The 25,153-nt window shown below is 33.9% G+C and overlaps 1 protein-coding gene across 1 annotated transcript in view; it reads right to left on the bottom strand.

The window, feature by feature from the left end:
- The window catches only part of DGKB (diacylglycerol kinase beta), a 925,979-nt gene that overhangs the window by 170,621 nt on the left and 730,205 nt on the right, over positions 1-25,153 (bottom strand). Inside the window, exon 25 of the mRNA XM_082472689.1 lies at positions 17,044-17,239. Coding sequence (XP_082328815.1) covers positions 17,044-17,239 — 196 coding nt within the window. The remainder of the gene's footprint in view (positions 1-17,043; positions 17,240-25,153) is intronic.

Genomic DNA, 25,153 nt, shown 5'->3' with positions numbered 1-25,153 from the left:
AAGTTCCCAAACTGACAAAAGAGTAAATATGGAAAATTTATATAACGTTATATATATTTTTAAGATAATTACATTTTTAAACATCATAAGAAAAACTTTGGGTGCAGATGGCTTCAAGAGAATACAGTAAGATAATATACTCCTTAACGTGTAGTACAAAGCTGGCATAATACTTTAAACTAGTTAACCTAGCTAAGTAGCTCAATCTGGTTAACCTTGTTAATTCAACCTAAATAATAACATTATAAGAAAGTAAGTAGTGATGATTTTCATGAACATAGATGAAAAATTCTAAATCTATTAGTAGTAAATTCAATACAGTGCTACGTAGAGAAAATAACGCATCATGCCAAGTTAGATTTATTTATGGAATACATGGTTGCTTTACAATTTGAAGATTAAAGTAATTCACAGAATGAAAAACAAAATTTGTATGATTTTCTAAATACATACAGAACCAGAATTTGATAAAATTCAACACCCATTTATAGTAGAAACTTAGTAACCTAGAAATAAAGGGGAAATCTTTAGTCTAAGATGTATTTATAAAAGTATACAGCAAACATCAGATAAATGGTGAAATACTGAAATCCACCTCTTCACCCTCCAAAATCAATATCCATTATCACCACCCGTATTCTGTGTTGTACTGTCAACCTTAAGCAGGGAACTAACAAGAGGAAAATGAAAAGGTCTAAGAGTAGAAAAAGAAGAAATAAAACTGTCATCACTTATATCTGACATGATTACAGATATTTAAAATCCAACAGAATCTATGCATATACTATCAGAACTGATAAGTGGCTTCAGAAAGTTTTGTATCTGTATACAGTGACAATTAGAAAGTAAATATTAGAAAAGATACTATTTAGAATAGCATACCCAAACATTAAATATCCAGGCATAAGACTACTACATCAAAAATTATAAATCATTATTATAAGAAAGTTTTTTAAAAAGCTAAATCAATGGAAAGAGATAGTATGTTCATGAATTGGAAGGCACAGATTGTAAAGGTATTAATTTTCCCTAAATTCACCAGTGCAATTCCAATCACAGTCCCTGCAGTTATTTATTTATTTACTTACTTATTTTTAGATTGGAGGAACTAACATGCTGATTCTAAAATGTGTAAGAAAAATTTAAAGGAAATGTTCTTCTTGAAAAATAAGACATTAATTAGGACAGTGTAGTATTGACATAAACGTTGTCAAATAGACCAATGGTATAGAACAAGTGTCAGCAAACTGTAGCTGTGAGTCAAATCTGGCTTGCTGCCTGTTTTTGTAAGTAGTTTTATTGTAACACAGCCATGCCCATTCATTTATGTATTGTCTTTGACTGCTTTTGTGCTACTGTGATAGAGTTGTGTAGGTGCGACAGAGAGTATCTGACCCAAAAATTTAAAATATTTACTATCTGACACTAGAGAAGTTTGCCTATTTTTAGTGTAGAATATAGAGTCCAGAAATAAATCAATACATAAATGGAACCTGAAATCAAGATTATGTTACCACCAAGCAATGGGGTAGGAGCCTTTTCAACAAATAGTGCTATGTAAATTGAATAATGATATGCAAGAAAAAATTATTCCTGACTTCAATCTTAAACCATGCACAAAAACCAATTTCATTTAAAAGTCAAACAAATAAAGCTTCTTCAAAATAACACAGATGTTAAAAAGACTTTTAAAAAACTAACTGCTGATAAAAAGCAATAATCAAAAAGGAATAAATTAATACACTAAACCTCAATAAAATCAAATCAAGATGTTCTGATTTTCAAAAGACATCATTAATAAAGAGGTAAGCCATACAGTGGGAAAATATATTTGCAACCTATAGAACCAACAAAAGACTCTAGTTCTTTCAAATACAAATACATAGTGAGCTAGCTAGATCGACCCAGTAAGAAATAGGCAAGAGACTAGAGGATATCCAAATAACCTGGTCACATAAAATGGTGTTCCACATCATTAGTCAATCAGTAATATGCATATTTAAAACACAATAAACCAGAATGGCTAGATTAAAAAGACTCATCATACAAAGTGTTGGTGAGGATACAGAGCCAATTGGAAGCCTTGCCTGCTGACTGGAGTGTAAATTGGCAAAACCACTTTTAACAGTATCTACGAAAGCTGAATATACACATACCCTATGATCCAGCAATTTTCATTTCTTAGTCTATACCCAGAAGAAATACATATCCACATCAAAAGACCTGTACAATAATGTTCATAGCATTAGGGTTTATAATAGCTCCACACTGGAAAAAAGCTGTATACTAATATAATGAATACACTTGAATAAAGAAAATAGAAATTAAAGAGCTAGACATAAATGAATATATGCTACATGATTCTATTTATATAAAATTTAAAAACAGGCAAAACTTATTGTTTTAGAAGCCAGGATATTGAGGAGGACATGGGCTTGTTGGGTAGAGTTCTGTGGGGTTGGTAATACTATATTTCTTGATCTGGAAGAGTAGCTACATAGATGTGTTCACTTGTCAAAATTCACCAACTGTACAACTATGATGTTTACAATTCTCTGTACAAACGTTATAGTTCAATAAAGTGTTCAGATTTTTAAAAAGGATAACACATAGTAAGGCAGGGAGTAGGGAGTGGGAGGGGATGGCATGACATTTTAGATATGTGGTCAGGGAAACCCATTCCCAGGGGAGCATATTTTATCAGTAATCTGAAAGAAGCGAGGAAGAAGCCACGTGAAACTATGTGAAGATCTAAGGTAAGAATATTCCAGGCAGGGCTTCCCTGGTGGCGCAGTGGTTGAGAATCTGCCTGCCAATGCAGGGGACACAGGTTCGAGCCCTGGTCCGGAAAGATCCCACATGCCGCGGAGCGACTAGGCCCGTGAGCCACAATTGCTGAGCCTGCGCGTCTGGAGCCTGTGCTCTGCAACAAGAGAGGCCGCGATAGTGAGAGGTCTGCGCACCGCGATGAAGAGTGGCCCCCACTTGCCGCAACTAGAGAAAGCCCTCGCACAGAAACGAAGACCCAACACAGCCATAAATAAATTAATTAATTAATTAAAAAAAAAAAAAAAGAATATTCCAGGCAGAGGGAGTATCAGTGCAAAGGCTCTGAGATGGCACCATGCTTGCTATATGCGATGAGCACCAAAAAGGTCAATTTGGCTTGAGTGGAGGAAGTGAGAAAGAGATAGTCACAAATCAGATTGGCTGGGCACATATTAAACTACTGAATGAGTAACTTATGTGCATATTGACACTTCTGGTCTTAACATGATTGTTCTTTGTTATCTGTCCATTAAATGTACAGAGCACATTGTAAAATGATTTAAAAAACCCTATCTACTAACCTTAGAAAAACAGATTTAAAATGAGGGTAATAAATGTGCTCAATTTAAGAGCTTATTCCTGTTTCATTCAATCTTTAAAGTTTTGTCCATCCTACACAATTCCTAATGAAGACAGAAACCATCAGTTAATCAAGAAAATAGCTAGATTGAGAAAAAGTGTTGATAAAAGCATAATCTGTTCATTCACTGATCATTTATGGAAAAAAGGATTATATGCACATTTTATACATACATATGAAGGGTTGATATAGAGATAATGCTAGATTTAAGACCTGACACCAGCAATAATGGAAACAGAAAAACAGAAAATCATCCTTTAAAGGGACATATTATTCTTAAAGACAATTTATACTAGGGTAGTCCAGGAAGATCAGGCAATGACATTTGAGACAACTGAAACTTATTCTGAGGGCAAAAGAATGTGAACAACGATTATACTTTCTACATTTTATGAGAACCTACACATCCCACACTCCAACTCTGTGAGAATTTTTCCTTTTTAATTTAAAAATACTAGTGTCAACATTACCAACAACGGTAAAACAACACATGCAAGAACAACAAGATAAAAATTCAAAGTCTTCAGACCATACAAAGAGCTTCCCTGAGAATTGTGAATGGCCTGCAATGAGATTATACCCCTTCTGCCTAGAAAGAGTTGCTCAAAAGCAGGAGGCTTTAAAGAAAATCACAAAACTCCGACCTTCCCCTTCTTACTGAGTCTATGTTAAAGGGCCGTAAAACTTGTCAGTTCTTGCCACATCTATTGGCACACAGTACTGGCTTGACAAGAGTTTTGCAGCCTAGCTGGGGCCCATGACCTGTCCCCTGTACTCTCTTAGAATTTATTTTCACCCCAGCAGGCAGCACCTCACAACATCGGTAATTTGTCAGGCAGCTTGTACTCTCCAGTACAGCCTACTTAACAGAGCGCTCTCATAAACATCTCTGTGAATCACGAGTAATGCCGCCAGGAGGGAAACCGAAATTTCAGAGCAGTGAGTACAATCTGAATTGATGGCAAAGGTGACTTGGTCTTGGCTGCAAAATCAATGGGGAGTGGTCGTGGGGGAATTTGCTTATTTGGTTCCCAGGGAATCAGTACCGTGGCCACCACAATCTTAAGATCTTTGTGAGAAAGTGAGAGATGGAAGGTGTGCAACCAAAGGGAGTGCAGAAAGCAAACAATGTGTTCCATGATTCACCATGAGGAAGAGAAGAAAGAATGGGCAGATGAGACACCAAGAAACTAAGCAGCATAAACAAAATATTTCAATCATCCCAACACCCGGAAAGAGTGAACTGTATTTTAATCAACTTTCATTGGCACTAATATTTTAATAGGAATTGCCCCTTTCTTGGGAAAGGATGATAAATAACTGTTTTAATTCAAAGTTGGATCAGAATGCAGTCAGTATTATATTCCTCATCAGATCTCATTTAAAGATTTCAAGTACTGAGAATTCTACTATTTAATCATAAAATAGTTTCCCAGGAAAGGAAAAATTTGTTATAATCTGAAGTAAGAGTTCTATTTATTTTTATAATTCTGTGGAGTCAGGATTAATTCTTAGAAGGGTTATTTTTTCCATACCTGGAGAATGACCCCTTAACCTTTGCCTCCTCTCTCGCAAATGTGGGCCAAATGTTAGAAGTGCTTCACATATTCTAGTGTGATAGCTTTGTGAATATCCTTAAGTTGATGAAATAAATATAAGACACCTTCCATTTCTATAGTAAATTATATGAAATGTGTTAAGATCCACAAATCACTCCATAAGGTAAAAAAAAAATTCCGAAAATATTATTTTCACTTATATACAGGTTAGGAAACAGACTTTGCCAAGTTAATATTTGGTCTGAGGTCACAGACTTCTTTCTCTTTTCACCATAGAACTTATTATAACCATATTCTTAGAGTCCAGAAAACTAAAAACTAAAGCCTATCTCTAAGAAATCCACTGGCCTACAATGTCCACGTCAAAAGTCTTTTCCCTCAGGGGCTGCTGACTTGAAAAGAAAGTAGGAGGAAGACAGCCTGGATTGGGAGAGAATTCTGTGTAAGACAATTGGTGTGATATTATTTTGCTTGGTTTTTTTCTTGCCATGGAATATAACTTCTTTTTATCATACACCTCATGGGAAGACATAAAACCAAAAAAGAAAAAAGTCAATACAGTATAGTCAACAACATGGTACTATGAACTTCAAAGTTGCTAAGAAACTAGATCTTAATTATTCTTAACACAAAAAAGAACTGATAATTGTGTGACATGATAGAGGATTAGCTAACACCATGGTGGTGATCATACTGCAAAATATAAATGCATCAAATCAACACATTGTACAACTTAAATTTACACAATGTTTTATGTCAATTATATCTCAACTTTAAAAATGAGAAAAAGAAATGTCAATACTGTCTTGGTACACAATTTTCCTACAGACCTCCAGAAGCTACTGTCTTCTGATCCATAAGTAGGTGTAAATGTGCTATAAGGATCGATCAAGAGTGAGCTGCTTTAGCAGGGTCACTCTGGGATGGGCCTTCTCATCTGAAGGAGGAAGAGTAACGGAATCTGAAGAAAGCATTATTCCCAAAGGATGACACGCAGAGGAAAAAAAGGAAAGGAAGGCAGAATGAAGAACTCCCTTCTACCTATTTTCATCTCTTTTTTCCCTTGAAAAATGGGATAATGATTTGTATTTTAGAGAATACTTTGTTCTATCACACTTCTCTCTACTGCTATTAAAACAAAAATAAAATTCCCCTTCCTTTCCTAAAACAATGCTTGGGTTCCCCTGGTTTTCTTTCTGATTGGGACTTCCCAGAATAAATTGTGTTTAAGTGATGCTTTGCTTCCATGTATCATTTTGATATCTGCATGTCTGTATGTTTTTCCCCATAAGTGAAGTCAGTATATATACACACCTGCACAGATACACACTCACACACACAAACTCTGTCACAGCATATACATGATCAAGGCATTTTATCTGAGTACTCACTAGTAAATACACTCTTCTATAAAGTCTGCCAGAGGTATTTAAAATGTCAGATTTAAAAAAAATTTAATTCAATTTTTATGCCTAAACTAACACATTTATTTCATTTTTTTGGTTTGCAATTTTGGATAACTTAATTTCTTGGCTTGCAATGGAAGTTAAATTTCAGTATCTACCATAAACAAAATATTCATTCCCTTCCTCAAGAATGAAAACACCTATTATAATTCCTTGTTAATTCCTAACTGTTGGATGAACATTTGGATGAAGAGTTTACAAAGAGTACATATATAAAATATTCAGAAACCAAACAGCAAAAATAAAAATGAAGCCAAAAAAAGCAATAGAAATCTAAAATAGTCTATCTTAACAAAACAAAAAATATGAAGACCTATATAATCCCTCTAGAAGAAACAGGTTTCATTAATAAAAAGGACAGAAAATATGTTAATGAAGAATTGTAAAATAATACCTAACTACAAAATTGTACAAAACCTCATATTCAACCTTTGACTCAAAATAGCATTGTTAATATGTCAGCATATTTTAGTTACATAGGTTTAAAGTGAGACATACAGATTAACTCGTTTCCTAGCTCTGAGAGTTCTTCAAATCCTACACATGTTTAAAATTGCTATTTAAATTTGATTCAATTACTATCTTTAAAAAATCAAACAGCATCTTTCATACTTTTATACTGAATAAAAGATGCACTGACTCCTTGCTTCCCACTAAGCTCACTAGATATCCTGTACTTCAGTCTTAGTAAGTTGGCCTGGATGATGTTAAAAGACAACATAAGAACTCTTTGGAAGAAAGTGTTTATCATCAAGTATAGAAGGCTTGGCAAAACCATCCATGATTAATATTTTATTACTGCTCAATTACTTACCAGACAGATTTAAGATGAGTTAAGGTATTTACTTGCATGTGACCATGGGTAGGCTTATTTCACAGCACCAACATGTTCAAATATGAGGTGATATGGCTTAGACCTATTTTCTATTGAAGTCACATTTTTGTGCATATGAATTTGCTTTTAATTTTGAAACGACATTTAGTCACAAATCCCATGAATCTTTCTTGCAGTAAATTTAAAAATGGAATGTTCTTTGATATTGGTTGATTTTCTACCTCTTACTATTCTAAAAAGATATTCTGAAAATGTGAATGACACTTAGTAAGAAAATGTATGATGTAATATTTTGGATGGAGAAGTATGTATTTTCAAACATCAGTAGGGAAGAAGTCAGTATGCTAAGGGTTTTAACTATCCGAAGAGACATGGATTTAAATCATTGTACATAAAAGGATTCTTAAATACTTTTTGTTATTTGATATTAAAAAAATGTTTGTTTCATTCACAGAAATTGAGTTCTACAAATAGCAGCTGATTCTTTCATTAAATCAGAACCAAACTGCTAATTTCATTATTAATGGTTAGCTTTGACATGTTTAAAAAGGGTAGAAGATACTTAATAGACTTGTCTTCGACCTTGAAATGAACAACTGTTCAGGGAAATGGAATTGTTCAAAGATACATTTTCTTTCTGCCAATCTGTGAAATATAATTATTCTCTTAATGAATCTCTCAATGAGTAGCAATCATTCAGAACTTGAACAGGTAAAATATAATGATAATGGGAGCAGCTTTATAAATAAAAGGATAAAATGAGGTTGTTATTTTATACCATATTACGGGGTGATTAGAATAACAGTGCAGCATTCATCAGGCATTTGAACTTTCTCAAAAAAGCTCCCTGGGGGCTCATTTAAATTAGTTATGTTTATCCATAGAGATTTTTAGTCTTATTTCAAATGACTGTCACCTTACAACACTCAAGCCTCAATCTTTAGCTTACTCTAATTAATAGCTGTACTGTACAGTAGCCAATAGACACTGCCTAAAACAGACACTAACCCCCACCCCAGTTTATAAATCTACAATTTATCAAAGGAAGAGCAATATAACTATTTTTATTAAACCAGGGGAATAATTATTCAGTTTGGAGGGAATGGTGGTCTATATGAATCTCTATCAATTTCCACAAGAACAGAGTTGGCAGGATACTGTCCAAGAAGCTATCATTTCTATGTTAACTAGCTCTATACAATAAAAGACTGTATGTGTAAATACTAAATTCATGGCAATGGAACTCTAGTGGTTAGTTGTTTTGGTTAACTCAAAGGCACATACAGCTCAAAGATAATTAAGTAGATGGTGGGATTTGATTTTTTCAAGAAAAAAGTCTCTTTGCTCTCTGCTGGACGCACCTGGAAGCCTTTGGTAGTAAGACAAATGAGTGCAAGGAGTACCAGGTGCTAGACTGTGGTGTTTTCATTACATCCATTAAGGTAACCAGAAAAAAAAAAGACATAAATAAAGAGGGGTAAAATAAAAGTTCAATATCTCTCCTGGCATGACATGAAATCTCTAAATAAGAAATCACTCCAAAAGATGGTGCAATTAAAGTATCATTCTCAATAAGATTATAGTTTTTCTTGGCTATTTTCTATCTTGATGGAAGAGAAAACATGGTTTTTAATACAAATAGAAAAAAATAGAATCATGACTTATATTTAACAATTTATGTAGCTGATTTCATGTCTTTTTGATAGTTCTTTCATGTTTACTCTTTTAAAAAAAATCCTGCTTAAATTATTTTCATATGTCCTGATTATAGGAAAATTATTTTAACTTCCCTGGGACACACCTATTACCTGAGCTCCACACCATCACCCTCAATTGACAAAGTTACTACAGGGCTTTATATTTAGGACACTTCTGTGATAGCCCTCATATTTGGAAACTTTATGTGAGTACTATTTGAAAGATGCTCTACAAGTGCATAGTTGAGGCCTATATAATCAGCCAATATTTATTTAACTTGGAAATATGTTTTATATTTCTACCATGTGTAGGTTAAATTTACTAAAAATTATAATGCAGTTTTAGCCTGTGTAAATGACCTGCCATTATCTTCGAAAGACTCAGGACTGGATATTACGTTGGATTGGATATTACAGAAACAAGTAAGATGGTTGTTTTATCACTGATATTAGACATCAGCCATCATAGAGAAAATGACCCATTAAAGCATTTATATTTTACACCTTTCTCTGAAGTTACAATTAAAATTAATAGTTACAAATGTAGGAGAGTCTCAGAATAGTATTAGCATTTTGAAAATAAAGAAGGTATTCTGCCTCAGAAGTCAGAGAAGGTTAACAGATGAGCCTTAATTTAAAACCTCAAGTAAACAAATTCCTTTCCTTCTTCCCTTGCATCTATTAAATCGATTGCCAAAGCATATATTTTTCAAAATGCAACTGCTACTAAAAACTCATTTTTTTTTTCAAGTTTTCCCAGATTCATTAGGTGAAAGCAAGCGGCTCCTTGTTCTGCCATTCCTACCTACCTGTTCTTTGAACTTTCTCCATTTTCCTAACTTCAGTTTGCTTTCAGGAATACACCTTTAATTTCAATGATCTCATTCACATATTAGAAAACACCACTTTCCTGTTTAAATGATTACTTACTTACTATATTATATCCAAAATGATCTCGTGGCCTTACCACTTTCACTATAAGAAGTCGAGAATTGTACTGCATGTCAGATTTTGTTTCTAGAATTATACTGTATGTCAGATTTTGAAAATCTGACTGTTGAACATGGGGTATTTATCAATAATCCTAGCCACAGAATGGTATTCTATATAGCTCCAGAAGGAATATAAGAATATTCTAAAGACTGTCATCTGTTTTGCTACTAAAATATTAATTTATTCATATTTATGGTTTCTGTTTTCAAATCTCTAGGAGGCTAGCAGTTTCTGTGAAGTCTTTATAGTGTCATGACAAATAGAAATTTCATAAATGCTTCATCAAAATATATATGGTTTTATAGGACAGCTAGGCCAAATATAAGAGGACATGATCTTATATTTTGAAAATATATTTTTATTTTTACATACAAGAAATATGTCCTGTATTTTCTAATTTCTTTTTACTGCTGTTTTATAAACTTTAAAGGCATGCCTTTTGTAAAAAAAAAAAAAAAAAAAAAAAGAGCGAGAGCTATCACATTAAGATATCCAGGTTATGATGCAATCTTCAAATGCAAACGGAAATTTTGATATTTAGATAGCTTTAACAAGTACTTGCTATTATTTGCATTATCCAGTCCTGGAAAATTTCAAGGAAGGTAGTTTAAAAACGTACAATTAGAAATTCATTTTGAGATCTCTCCTTAAAGGTTACTAGATAACAAATGTTTGGATCTATGTATTTTCAACTAATGAAATTATCACGGTATTAGTATATGCATATATTTCTGTAAAATGCAACATCTCAAATGCCATGATCTTTTTTCAACAATTTTAACTTCCAGGTATAATAATGTAACATGAAATCCTTTTCTTGCTTCTAAATTTAATTGATTTAATCACTGAATTTAAATGCTTGGAAATTGTTCTGCTTGCTGGTGTCTGAATGCCAAATACATTATCTACAGTTCTAAGATGAATGTTGCAGTTATATTTAGATAACTTAAAACACTGCTTTCTAAATTACCCTAAATAACCCACAGAAATGTCTAGAAAAATTGATAATAGTGCATGACAAATGTCCATTACCACCAACTTTCAGGTAAGTATAACTTTGACAAGGAGTAGAAAGTGTTAGACTCTTACTATTTAAATGCTCTTTGTGCAATTTTCCAGCCAACAGAATGGACAGCACACATAAGTTAATCTCAACTCTTCCAGAACTCACAATCTCCATTTTAAAGATGAAGACCTTGAAGCCAATAACCTGATTTTTCTTCAGCGGCAAAAGACATTCATCTTTGGCCAAGCTTTCATAGACATCAACTCATTTGTTCTCTTTGATCAGTTTGGCTTGGATTGACCTTTTTTTTCTTCCTACTTCTTCAGAGTTTTCAAAACAATAAAGTCATTTGATATAGACAGAGTCCTTGACAGTCAATCAGATCTATAGTCTCTCCCCTCTAGCTCCTAAAAAGAATCAGGATTTTAGTCTTCCCCAGTACAGAGCACAGACATCAAATAAGGTGGGGTAGGGGTATGTGCAGTGTAAGTTTATTTGGGGGGAGCTTATACATAGTACATTTTATGCAAGATAATGAAGAATAAAAATAATGTGTTCACTAAGTATTCAAAATTGGGGCTATGCAAATTATACAAAGTGGTGGAATCTGTACTATTAGCCTAATGGAGTTTTCTATACTTTAGCCTTTCTGGTCCCACTGTCACAATGTTTTCCATATCCATGTACTCCTCTATTATTTTTTAATTTTGGCTTTTACTCTCTTTTTACTTAAATAAATTTATTTCAAAAATAAAATTATTTAAAATTACAAACTAAGAAAAAAGCATTCCTTACCATAAAGAGAAAACAACTGCAATAGTACATAAAAAAACTGTCACACTTTAAAATATTCATCTGTGTATTGCTTAAAGTGGCTCAATTTTCCATCAGTGGAGTGTATACTACACTTTGAGAAATTCTGCCCAAAGAAAAGAATTTGCATTGGTAAATGGGAATGAAATCACTGAAAATTTCATGGACAATATCATATGTTAATTAGTTTTTAAAATAAACTTTTCTATCTGTATCCGTATGTGGAGTAGACGTTCACCTAGTTAATGAGGTTTCAAGCAGGAAGTCCAGCTGTTCCCGACTGTACCTCCCTTAGCTTCTGGCAAATGTTTGAAATTCTACGGCTTGAATGTAATTACTTTTGCTCAGTGGTTTTCAAACTTTTTAAAGCAGTCAACCTTTTCTGTTTTTCAAATGAAGCAATATTTTTAAAACCAGTAAATTAAAGAGAAAATTAGAATTTTATTTGTGCAAATATATTTTAGACGTTTAAATTGCTAACACTTGTGATATAGTCAATCTATCAGAATAACAGAGTTATTTTGATGAGGATAGTTGTAGTGTTATAGGCAGCCTATTTTTCAATGATCTCTGCAGTTTGTTTTTATTGTATGATATTGGGAATATCCTGATCCAGACAGCTATGTAATCATAAATGATACGAACTTTTTACATCTCACTTGGCAGTCCTGCACCATTCTGCATTCATTACTGGAAAATGGTATAGTTGGACTTGTATCATCAAAGCTTAAAACCATTAGAATGCCTAAAAACTGCTCGTATTACTTGAGAGATCCTCGCTGTCAAAAAGCACATTCACAGGTGTACTTTTAATATAGTTTTTCAACTTTGTCAATACAAATTTACTTGCTGGTTGCCTCAGATGTTAACTAGAAGTTTCAATTTACCTTGTTCTGCATATTTAGCTGAAACTTTGTTTCAATTTTATCACTGGTTCTTTACCAGGAGTTGTGCGCGTGTTTATATCCTACATCTCTGTTAAAAGTGCATTTGATATACAAACTAGTACAAGCCTGTTATTTTGGGGAGCTAGTTAACTAATGCAATTTTTTATGGGCAAAAACTTTTCTAAGGAGTGATTTCCATTTTCATAACAAATATTAGTATTGTCACCTTGTTTTCACTTCCATTGATTGTTATGCACTCTTTATTGCTTGTGTCAAACAAAAGTACCTGAGCTTGCAGGCCTTTTAATTCCTTGTGATTCACATACGCTGTGGTGGTAATGTTCCCCTTGGTACATCATGAGATATACAAAGATGTATTTTAAAATGACCACTGCAGAGCTACAGACTTTCCAATTAATGTCATAGTTATTGAGTTGTTTGTTTATTTAGATGTGTATATGCTTACAAACATATGTGTGGAAAGGTATAACTATCATTTTATCCATCTATATATGGATCAATCCACCCATCAGGAAGAAGAAGAGGAGGTGGAACAGGAGGAGGGAAGGAAGTTATTTTTGTCTGGTAACACAATTTGATGATTCGGGAATTGTCAATATGACAAAATGTTTTTATAGAACACACTTTACAGTGTTTTTCTTATAGGTTTTTATGTTATTGTTCCAAAATATGACAGAAATGAATTTGAACCAAGTTTTTACAGAAACTCTGAAGAACTGCAGTTATAGCTCAATGGAACACAGTTTGAAAAATAATGGTTTACCTGAAGGCTTTTATTTCTTTTAAAATGCAAATACCTCTACTTTCATCTGCAATCAGTCATTTATATATTTATGTGAATAAATTTATTAGATATCTTTCTGAGACTTGGATTTAATGCAGAAGAAGAGGAGGCAAAGATTAACTCAGCAACTGAAAGAAATGGGAAAGACTGAATATTAAGGCTAAGAGCACTGAAGATCTAATTTGCCTACTTTACAATTTTGCTTAAAGACCATGACATCTACATATGATACACTCATTTGTATTTCCAAAAGAAGTAAAACAAAACAGACAACAACAAAAACAAAAGAAAAAGACAAACCCACAAAGAAAGTGTCTGAATTAGATGAATGTGAGTATGCGTATGTTTCAGAACTGCATCTGTTTTAGAGTATTTTGCTAGAACAATAATGTAATTAAATTAATTACTTATAATTTTGATCAACTCGAATTAAATCAACTGTAAAATTTCCAACCAGTGAATTTATTAATTGAAGATACTCTGATTTTATGCTGTGAATGTCCTCAAAGACCGCAAGCAAAAAAATTGTGCAGGAGTTCCAGTTTATGTAGGGTGAAGTATAAATGAGTATGTAATGCTCCAAACCTGATCTTGTACCTTTGATCTATGACATTTTAAAAATTAAAACAAACTTGTAAACTTTTTCTTAATTTAAATCCTTCTACTAAATTAAAAAAATTATCTTTACTTCAAGAATCTATAGTTAGGTATGCTTTCCCCACTCTCCCCACCACCAAAAGCTTTCTAAAGTTTATGGAAACAAGCATCCATTCTAATATAGTAAACATTCAGTTTAAACTTCAAATTTTTACAGAGCTATATCAGAAAAGTTGCTAGTTAATAGTTCAAGAAAGTGCAACTTAAAAAGAAGAAATTTACATTATTAATTTGTTCATTTATTTACTTATATTTTTCCAAGAGTGAAGTTATTAATTTGAATCTGGGTTAAGAAAACTTGTTGGACTAGAATTACAGTTCCTGTTATTTCATTCTAAAGGCCATACCTGTAACCATTCTGTGTAAATTTGAAAATATATTTAGATTTAAAATACTGATTGACCCTTACATTTAATACTATTGTCTTTGTGTCAAGAAATTGAAAACAAGATCAAATGATAGAAACATTTACCCATTTCGGGAAGGGATACATGCAGATATTTTAAATAGTAAATTTCTTTCATTTCTGATTATTAAGTGTAACATTTAAGAATTAACAGAATAAATGTGAAATCAAAACTTTGAAGCATTTTGAGATACTTTTAGCTATTTTGTTGTAAAATACATCAAAATGAAAAAAAATCTTGATAAAATTAATAAAAGACTGATTAATATAGAAGTCTTTTTAAAATATTCAGCTGATAAAGTCATTTTAAGCATTCAATTATACTGATCTTGAAATAAAACTAAACCCAAACTTACAAGCATAGTTGGTTTAGAGAGGGAAAAAAAAGTTAAGCCAAGTCAATTATAAAGCATGCTTTTGTTATTACTCATACAATGACCTTCAAAAACTCTGATTTCTAATGTTTTTCCCAATCTTTGTACTGACAAAAATGTATCCCTAAGTCACAAACCCTATAGGTTCTCACTTCCTTCCTTCTTCTTTCCCAAGTTTATGGAAACTTGGTCCCAATAGTTTCATAGTACAAAGCAAGAAGACAGAATGGGAAGAGAGACCTTTTCCTAGGGTTATGGGCACTGACAGTCTATACAATACTTGGGGCTGATTTGTGTGTGCTTCATTCCAAACGTGTATTCCTCAGCTTACAAAGGGGATGAGTGAGGCCAACAGACAGCATGCCTGCAGTAGCTCCATAGTATGCAGACACTTTTCCTGGTGGAGCACAGCCATGAGTTTTACAAACTTTAACATCTCATTGGGCGAACATAGTTGGCAGCTGAGCACCGAGAATCAATTCAGATACATATCTGAAATGTCTACATGCAAAGGACATGCCAAGTATTAATAGGTAGTGACCAAACAGAAAAATAAACCTAGAAATTATCATTTTATATATATAATATATGTAAAACTATTTAACTATATGGACTATATTACTATATGTACTCATTGCTTCCCTAGGGACAGAAGCAGAGATTTTTAGGTTTGGTCTTAGTATGGTCCTTGAACTAATTTTTAAACTTAGAAATTTTTCAGGAATCTTTTTAGAAATCTGCATTTACATTTAAATATAAATGCATTATTAATGTCAATAAATCCTAGAAATTAGTAATTATACCTAATTCCTCTCATTTTAAAATTCATATAGCACAAACCTACTCATTTTTTCTATATACTTCTCCTTCAAAAAACCATTTTCCTCCATGTTTTCATACAGTTATATTTGTTCTGAATAGAAAGCATCTTAATTAATTTGGTATAACTTTCTTGCATTAAATTACACAACTCTTCAGGATTTGCCTCTTTAGGATCACCCATACATTTAGTGGGCATCAAAACCTTCTGTTATTGGCAGGCTGTAGTAAGCACTTCTTTCAAGTGGATACTTAGTACTCCCTCTGTCAATCTTTTTTCACCTTCATGGTCACCAAGTTCCATCTAACAGAAGTTACTGCCTGCTACTGAAACTTAAATCAGATACCTTCAGATACCTGAAGACACCAAAACATAAAGCTGTTTCCTACCACCTCCAAGCCTATCAACCATCCTCACATTTTATTTTATTTAAAAAAATATTTATTTTTATTGAGCCCATAAGGTTGTGATCTCTTCATATTTTGCCTTTGCTACACTGAGCTGAGCCAATACGTTTTCTTGGCCATCTGAATGCCATCAAAGGTATTAGATAGATTCTGGAAGGTTAAAAAAAATAGTATGGATACTATAAATTGGGGCATGATCAATTATTATAATACCAAAAGATTATAATACCAATTTGGTATCTTTGTACAATCTATCAACAAGAATTAGTTGTCATGTCCCAATGTGAAGTATAATTCAATGGAGTTGAAAATTGATCCATAGTTATTCTACCCTATTTTGTTAGTCCTTTGCTCTTTGTTTCCCAGGTATTCTACTTTTTACTAAATTTCTGGAAAAAATAGAAGCAGATAACCAAAACTGATCGTGAGATATTTTAAAATGCCATTATATATAATATTTAGGACAACAGTTTCATGTAAGATAGCTTCCTAATCATAGCCTGACTGAAGAAAGCCAAAAATAAAACTTGCAACACACCTCAGAAAAGCCTTAACTAGGCCCTTGTTATAGCAACTCAAACATCTGACCAAGATGATCACATTCCAGAATTTAATGTACAGTACATCCTATATTATTATCCACTAAATACCCATGTATATTTTATTTTCTGTGTAAAGAGCTATACCCACAAAAAGGAGAATAAAGGAGAAAAAAAATCCATGAAAATATAGCCAGTTTATACATGATTTTAGAATCTATTATAATATTAATTTAATCACACTTGAATATCTGATATAAAAAATACAACTGCATAAATATATAGAGCAGAGTGCAACGGAAAACTCTTTCATTTAAAGTAGTCTTCAAGAGCCGATTAAGAAGCAACAATTAAATGTTAGAAAACTTACCTTGACTTGCAAACTTCAACTCTTTGGCATCTGTGAGCGTGGTCCTTTTGTCAGACCCTTTTTTCTCTGTTCGGCGATGGCTTCGTCTTTTCTTAGACTCTCCCCAAAGATTGGACCCTCCGTGCATGCTTGGTATATTCAAAATAGCAATTCCTTCCAGAGAGATGTTTATTAAATCAATCTGTACTCCATCACACTGATAAGAAAAATGAAAAGAACAGAAACAATTTGATTTCATCTTTTGTATTTCCTTATCTTTTAATAAGAATTTTAAAATCTATAATCTTGTACTTTCTAAATAAACCTTTCAAGAACACTTAAATAGTTACCCTAAAGGTCAATATAAAAGATAAAGCAGCCAATAACATTTACCAGGCATCATAAATAGTCTTTAAAAATGATCAAATTAAGGGCTTCCCTGGTGGTGCAGTGGTTGAGAATCCACCTGCCGATGCAGGGGACACGGGTTCGAGCCCTGGTCTGGGAAGATCCCACATGCCGCGGAGCAACTGGGCCCGTGAGCCACAACTACTGAGCCTGCGCGTCTGGAGCCTGTGCTCCGCAACAAGAGAGGCCGCGATAGTGAGAGGCCCCCGCTTGCCACAACTAGAGAAAGCCCTCGCACAGAAACGAAGACCCAACACAGCCAAAAATAAATTAATTAATTAAAAAAATTATCAAATTAAATCATCAGTGTATCTTTGTTTACAGAAAACCTTTGGAAGGGGCACAATTTAGTCTCTGCATATATAATCAGCTGCAAATTTCCAATGTGTTACAAAGAGGTTGATTCTGGGAAGTTTTGTCAAATTTCAGGCAGAAATTTTAATGACTGCTCCTATTCAGAACACACTGCAAGGTACTATTGGGGGAAAATAAAGAAACAGAATTCATAATTAGGGTCTCATTTTTGGGAAGCAGAGAAAGAAATGGCTTAAGAGACTTTTGAAAAAAGAAAAACAGCAATTCAGAGAGATCTGAATTACAATAAAGTGGCCAAGGATGGTTTCTTGGACTAGATTAAGTTCCAAGCACAGTGTCAAAGGCAATGAGAGGCATGGTTATCTACATGAACATGGAGAACCAGGCCGGCTGAGTGAAGGAAATGCCAAGAGCAGCGGCAGTAAAAGGAATCTCCAACCCATCATGACTTTATAGCTGCTTTAACGAAAAAATGAAAAGTAAAATCAGTCAGCCAGATTTTTTTGTTTGCCTGGTGACAAGACACGCTTTGACTATGCAAAATATGGAACACTCTACCAGACAATGCTTTGCAATACTCAGAGTGATCACTTTTTACTTTTTTGAATTTTCCATACATTTCTACTGATGCGCATGTGTGGAAAGTGACAAGGCCATACTGTATTTTTGTAATTATGATTTATTCATTTGCTTTGAGTTTTCTAAAATGGTACTTATTATAAATATAGCCCAGATACTGTCCTCCCATTTTCAGTTAGATGTCAATATGAGCAGAGATGTCAATATGTAACACTATGCTTTACAAACAAACTTTGTTAGGGATATGCATTTCATCAATTAAAGTATATCTGCAGTGGGATTGTTTTATTTGCTGTATGTTTTATTACAGTAAAAAAAAAAAAAAAGGTGGATACAATTTCATCATTCTCTTTCTCACCGTAATCATGATTTTTGAAACTGGAAGAGATAATCCTTCACCAAAATTATAAAAACAAAAAACAAACAAAAACCCTCTCTTTTTCTACATTTTCCTCATCATACTGAATCTAATACTGTATCTTGTTCACTAAAATATAAAAACTGTGAAATAAAGCAACACATCTTGAGCCTACTTGGCAGGGCTAGAAACAAATTCTAGAGAAGGTGCCAAGTTTTCATTCAATTTATTTCAACGAGGGTGAAACCAAGGTCTGGATGATGCCTTTTTCCCCCCTAGAAACAAGTGATTTTTTTCCCCTTCTTTTCATGTATTAAATTAAGATGACTACTTTTTACTAAAGAATTCTGCTCATGTGTATACTCACTTACTGCTATATATTCTAGATAAACAGATATTAATTTCATAATTAAAAGTAATCTTGTGTAAATACCCTGCAGGCCTCAATGAATCAAACACATACTGTGTGTCAGGCCTCCCACTGTCTTCAAGTGGAATGTACTGGCTGGATAATTAGATAGTACATATTTTTTAACCTTATTTGCATGCATATTATATCTTTTGCACACTGACAAGCAGCAGTAACAACAAAAGTCAGATTACCACAGGGAATTCCCACAAAGAAGTCTTCATTCCTTATAATTTGCAGCCTAAATTAAAATAATTTGATCTTTGACAAGGATGAAATGTCAAGCAGAAGGGGGTCCTCTACAAGCCACGGCCTGTGGCTTCTGAAATCTGCCTAATTTATGTCAGTCACTTCTTAATACATATTTAAGTATTACACGAAAAAGACGATAAATATGCAATCTGACACCTTTGGTATTTCCCTGCTGTTAATTTATAAAGGTCTGGCTTCCCCCAAACTGACTAAAATCATTTAAATAACAGAAGAATTGTGAAATAAGCTGGAGTTGGGGCCTGGCTTCCATTTTCACTCAATATTGAACACAGCAGGTAGTACACTAAGACAATTATTTGACTAGGCCTTCGAACCCCACTGTGACAAGTTACTTTCAGAATTAGTGAAGGAGTATTCCTTTGTTCATCTGCAAAAAAGGAGAGCATGTTGCAAATAGGCTTTTTTTTTTTTTAAACTGAATTAGGGGAATCACATGTGACAACTGAAAAACATCAGTGCATACTATTATTCATGTTTTCACTCTTCAGAGTCTTGGCACGTGTAGTTTTAAGGAAACAGTAAGCAGCTCTGTGAAAAGTGAAAAAAATCCTTAAGAAATTCCAAAGAAGAAGGACCAATGAAGAACACTGAAGTTCCTGTGAAAGGAGGACAGTGTACTTACATAAATACCTACTTATTAATAATTTGTTTCCACTAGTTTTTGACCCCAGGCTACCTTCCTCTGTTTGCTTTAACGTTATGTTCGTTAGTCTGGAAATTTCCAGTGCTGGTTCTGATGAAGACCAGGAGTTGTAGCACACCAGTTGAGTGCATGGAAATAAAAGCTGAGGTGAAGGCTATGAAATATAAACAAGTTATAATACTGTGTCAGATAATATTTTCATCCACTTTGAAGATTTATGATTTTTAAAAAGGTAGCTACAGAGGAAAAGAATATAAAAGCTTAAAAGCTAACAGCCTTGGTTAGTCAATAAATCCTGAATATTTTTATTATGTTGAAGAGAAGTCGTTTACGTATACTACTATGGGAGCTATTTTCAGAGTGCAATGTTGTGAGGCCATTGTCCACTCTTTTCAGTTTTGAAATGGAAGATCTTATTCTAGAGACAAATTTACCTAAAAGAATATGGTTTAAATTTTTCTTCCAATATATTTTAATCCTAGTTTATAAATATACCCTGCACCACATTATACAGAAGTGTTAAAGACAAACTTTTATATGTGAATTTAGTGTTTTAGATTCAGTTAACATATCACTTGACAGAAATATTTAAAACATGTGAAGAACTTTGGAGAGCCATAAAAGTGTGGATAATAAATCTGATGAGATATGATTAATGATAAACTGTAAATATTTTTTCACAGTGAGTCTAATTCTATGCCCAGGTCAGATAAAAATTATTCATAATTTTACTTAATGAAACATAAAAACATTGCTTTGTTCATTGTTTAAAATGGTATGGTGTAAAATGACTGAAATATACCTGCTTTTAGAAGAGTTTCTGCAAATTCATACGTAATTCATAGGATAAAACTATTTATGTTTTGCAGAAAACTACAGCAGCAAACCTACAAATTAAAACGTACATATAAATGGCTTAATGGGATCTCTTCTGCTATTAGAAGGCTGTGGTACTCTATATTTTCCCAGTGATTAAGCTCCGTGTTTTCTGAAATGCATTTGAAAAGTATTATCCACAAAACACAGTGTGATATAGGGACTCAGAACATGCCTTTTAGGTGATTTTACTGTTAGCTGGCAGTCCAGTGATGGTGACAAAAGTGCTGATTGTAGATAATCGCAAGATTTTTTTTAGAGTGGAATGGGAGATAACTGGTAAAGGAGAGGAAGATGGAAGCACACCTGGAAAACAGGAATATTTGAAACTGGTACCATGTATGCACACACACAGTTGCTGAACATGTTGATAGCAACAATAACACTGCTGGTTCAAGATATCAAGCATTAGCTGTAAGTATCAGCAGAAAAGCACTTTAATTTTACATGTTTCTCTCTTTCAGGAGATTCTGTGAAAGCCAGAAATTATTGCTGGAATATTAAATTTCTTACCAAAAGTTATCTCATTAAAAATAACTTGTGGTAACTATAGAAGAGAAATTTCACCTTTGGTCACCTTTCATCTGTCTCATTTCTTCCTCACTCTCCTAAGAAAAATTATAATGTATTTATCTTAATGAAATGGTAACAGTACCTCAACCCCACATGTCTTGTACTTTCCTGGAACAGGGAGGTATTTTTTTTGCTTTGGACTTAATGAGTCCAATTTTTGTTTACTAGGACCATCTTTGTTGAGGTCCACACCTTTAATGTCTCCCTTCATCATTGTTTCTAGAATTTCATTGCAAAAAAAAAGAAATCACCTGGGAAGCTTTAGAAGAGAGGGAAGATCTTTTGACGTTCTTATCACACATGCGCGCGCACACACAGAAAGAGGGCAGGGAGATACTTTTGGAGGTGACGAAATGTTGATGGCTTTGATAATGATGATAGTTTCATGGGTATATTCTTTTCTCCAAACTCATTAAGTTGTCTACATTAAATATGTACAGCTTTTTGTAGGTCAACCCTCAATAAAGGGTTTAAAAAAGAAATGTTCATTCACACGTTTCATTTCTACTACTCCAAGATGGTGTTTTGGTAGGGGTAAGGATGGGCTAAGGTTCTCTAAATACATACTGAGAGATCATCCAGGATGATTTTGATATAGGTGGAGCACAGACTAAGCTGTGAAAATCTGCCCTACTGCCTTTAATAACTCTGTGCTTTCCAGGTTACTGGGCAATCAGAATCTTATCTTTCAAATTCTGCTAATTTATTCTGTGTCCCTGACACTCTTCTTGCAATTTGTTAATTCTTGAGCTCATTTAGGTTTTGTAGAAATACTTAATCATTAAGACAAAGGTCAGTATCTGAGGATGGAAATTCCTGGCCTTAAAATATACCACCCTCCCAAGTCTTACCGAATACCAAAAGACTCAAATACTTTGGAGAATGGGCCATTTTATTCTCTCATGAACTTTGCCTGGTACATGGAACAAATTAAAAACTCATGAACTTTGTAAGCTTCAATCCCAGATGTTGACCTGAGATTCTCAGGTACATATCCATGCCCCAGGTAGTTTAATACAAACTTTGCTTTTAATATATTATCTTGTAAATTTAAAGCTTTTCATTTTATCTTTTTATTTCTTTTTTTTTTTAATTTTATTTATTTATTTATGGCTGTGTTGGGTCTTCGTTTCTGTGCGAGGGCTTTCTCTAGTTGTGGCAAGCGGGGGCCACTCTTCATCGCGGTGCGCGGGTCTCTCACTATCGCGGCCTCTCTTGTTGTGGAGCACAGGCTCCAGACGCGCAGGCTCAGTAGTTGTGGCTCACGGGCCTAGTTGCTCCGCGGCATGTGGGATCTTCCCAGACCAGGGCTCGAACCTGTGTCCCCTGCACTGGCAGGCAGATCTCAACCACTGCGCCACCAGGGAAGCCCTATCTTTTTATTTCTTTATCTTTTGTTACAAAGTTAAAAGATAACTGAAATTCTTAAAACTAAAAATTTCACCTTTGTTAATCTCTCTATGTATATATTTATATTTCCATTCTCCAGTCGATTTGTTTCCTTAAACATTTTGGCAGCAAGCAACACAATTCTTGTGTTTTTTTTTTTTAAATCATGAAAGAAAATGCTCATATGTGTGTCTCTGCAATAGAGATGCAACAGAATCTCTCTAAATCATAGGATTTTGAGGAAGACTAAGTCAGGTAATGGATGTGCATTGCTTAGCACCAAGCATGAGGTATATTTAATAATAGATAAATCTTAGCTATTATTTTCATCAACTATTAGCCCGTGATATTAATATTATTCCAAATATACACCTTTTTCAGAAAAAAGCTTCCTAAATGAAAGAGAGATATGAAGTAAAGGGTCACACAGCAAATGCTTTGTTTGGAAGAAGCTGTCATTAAAACATATATCCATTACTTGAGGTACTCTTGTACTGAAGTGGTTTTATTCTCTCATATATTTTCAAACCATGGTTGGTATAATTTTAGGCCAGGAAGCAACAGCAAACAGAATCAAATTTCCAAACTGCTGTTTTTATTATATTTAATTATGAAGTAACCTTGAGGGTAGAAAGGCATATTCTGCTAATATGATAGACTGGATTCATTAAAAAGTGAGTAGAGAAGCAGATTTTACATTACCATCCATCCACACACACACACACACACACAAAACAAGCTTTAGAGTTAAGATAAATTCATAAAATTATAACAGTATTTCAAGATATGAAACAATACAATGGGGAGTGCACAGTGCTGTCTCTGATTTATAAATGCCACTCCAGTGGTGCATAGAATAAGGCAGTAAATGCAGAGCTGGGAAGCCAGACTTAGAGGGCATGTAGAAACATGACCCGAAAGAGTTTTTCTCAAGACGTAAAGCTCAGTGGAACAAAATCACCGAATTTTATCACTTGTAATGTTAAAATCAATGTTTTCCATACCTAGTTTTATCACACGTCTTTTGCTATATGACAAAAACTTTTCCTTGGACATTTTTCACTTTGTGACATACATAATATTATACTATAGATCGATGTTTGTTTTTTGTAAATTGAGACTTTACTTTTTAGAGCAGTTTAAAGCTCATGGCAAAATTGAGGGGAAGGTACAGAGATTTCCTGTATACCCTGTCCCCACACATACACAGCCTCTCCCATTATCAACAGCCCCACCAGAGTGGTACATTTGTTCCAACTGATGGACCTACATTAACACATCATAATCACCCAAAGTTTATAGTGTCCATTAGGGTTCACTCTTGGTATACATTCTATGGCTTTGAACAACTGTATAATGACCTGTAGCCACCACCATTGCATCACATGGAGTATTTTTATTGCCCTAAAAATCCTCTGTGCTTTGCCTATTCCTTCCTCTGTCCCCCTTAATTGGCAACCACTGATCTTTTTACTGCCTTCATAGTTTTACCTTTTCCAGAATGCCATATGTTCACATCATACAGTATGTAGCCTTTTCACATTGCTTTCTTTCACTTAGGAAAATGTATTTAAGGTTGCTCCATGTCTTTTCACAGCTTGGTAGCTTTTCAGCACTGAATAATATTCCATTGTCTGGATATACCACAACTTATTTTCCCATTCATCTACTAAAGGACCTCTTGTTTGCCTCCAAGTTTTGGCAATTATTAAATAAGTTGTTACTAACATCCATGTGCATGTTTTTGTGTTAATATACGTTTTCAACTCCTTTAGGTATATACCAAGGACTATGATTGCTGGATCATACTGTAAGGGTATGTTTAGCTTTGTAAGAAACTTCCAAACTGTCTTCCAAAGTGGCTGTACCATTCTGCATTCCCACCAGCTGTGAATCAGACTTCCTATTGCTCCACATCCTCACCAGCTTTTAGGGTTTTCAATACCCTAACAGGTGTGTAGTGGTATTTCACTGCTGTTTTAATTTGCATTTCCCTGATGAAATATGATATGGAGTGTCATTTCAGCTGCTTATTTGCCATCTGTATAGCTCCTTGGGTGAGGTATCAGTTGAAGTCTTTGGCCCAGTTTTCAAGACGGTTGTTTATTTTCTCATTGTTGAGTTGTAGGAGTTCTTTGTATATTTTGAATATACAAAGTCCTTTATCAGGTATGTCTTTTGCAAATATTTTCTCTTAGTCTGTGGCCTGTTTTCTCATTCTCCTGACATTGTCTTTCAAAGAGCAGACATTTTTAATTTCAGTGAAGTCCAACTTATCAATTATTTCTTTCATGGATTGTGCCTTTGG

The sequence above is a fragment of the Balaenoptera physalus genome, assembly GCF_965194825.1.
Source record: "Balaenoptera physalus genome assembly, chromosome: 8".
Lineage (NCBI taxonomy): Eukaryota > Metazoa > Chordata > Mammalia > Artiodactyla > Balaenopteridae > Balaenoptera > Balaenoptera physalus.
Note: the sequence above shows the minus strand (reverse complement) of the source record. Positions and strands in the feature narration are given on the sequence as shown.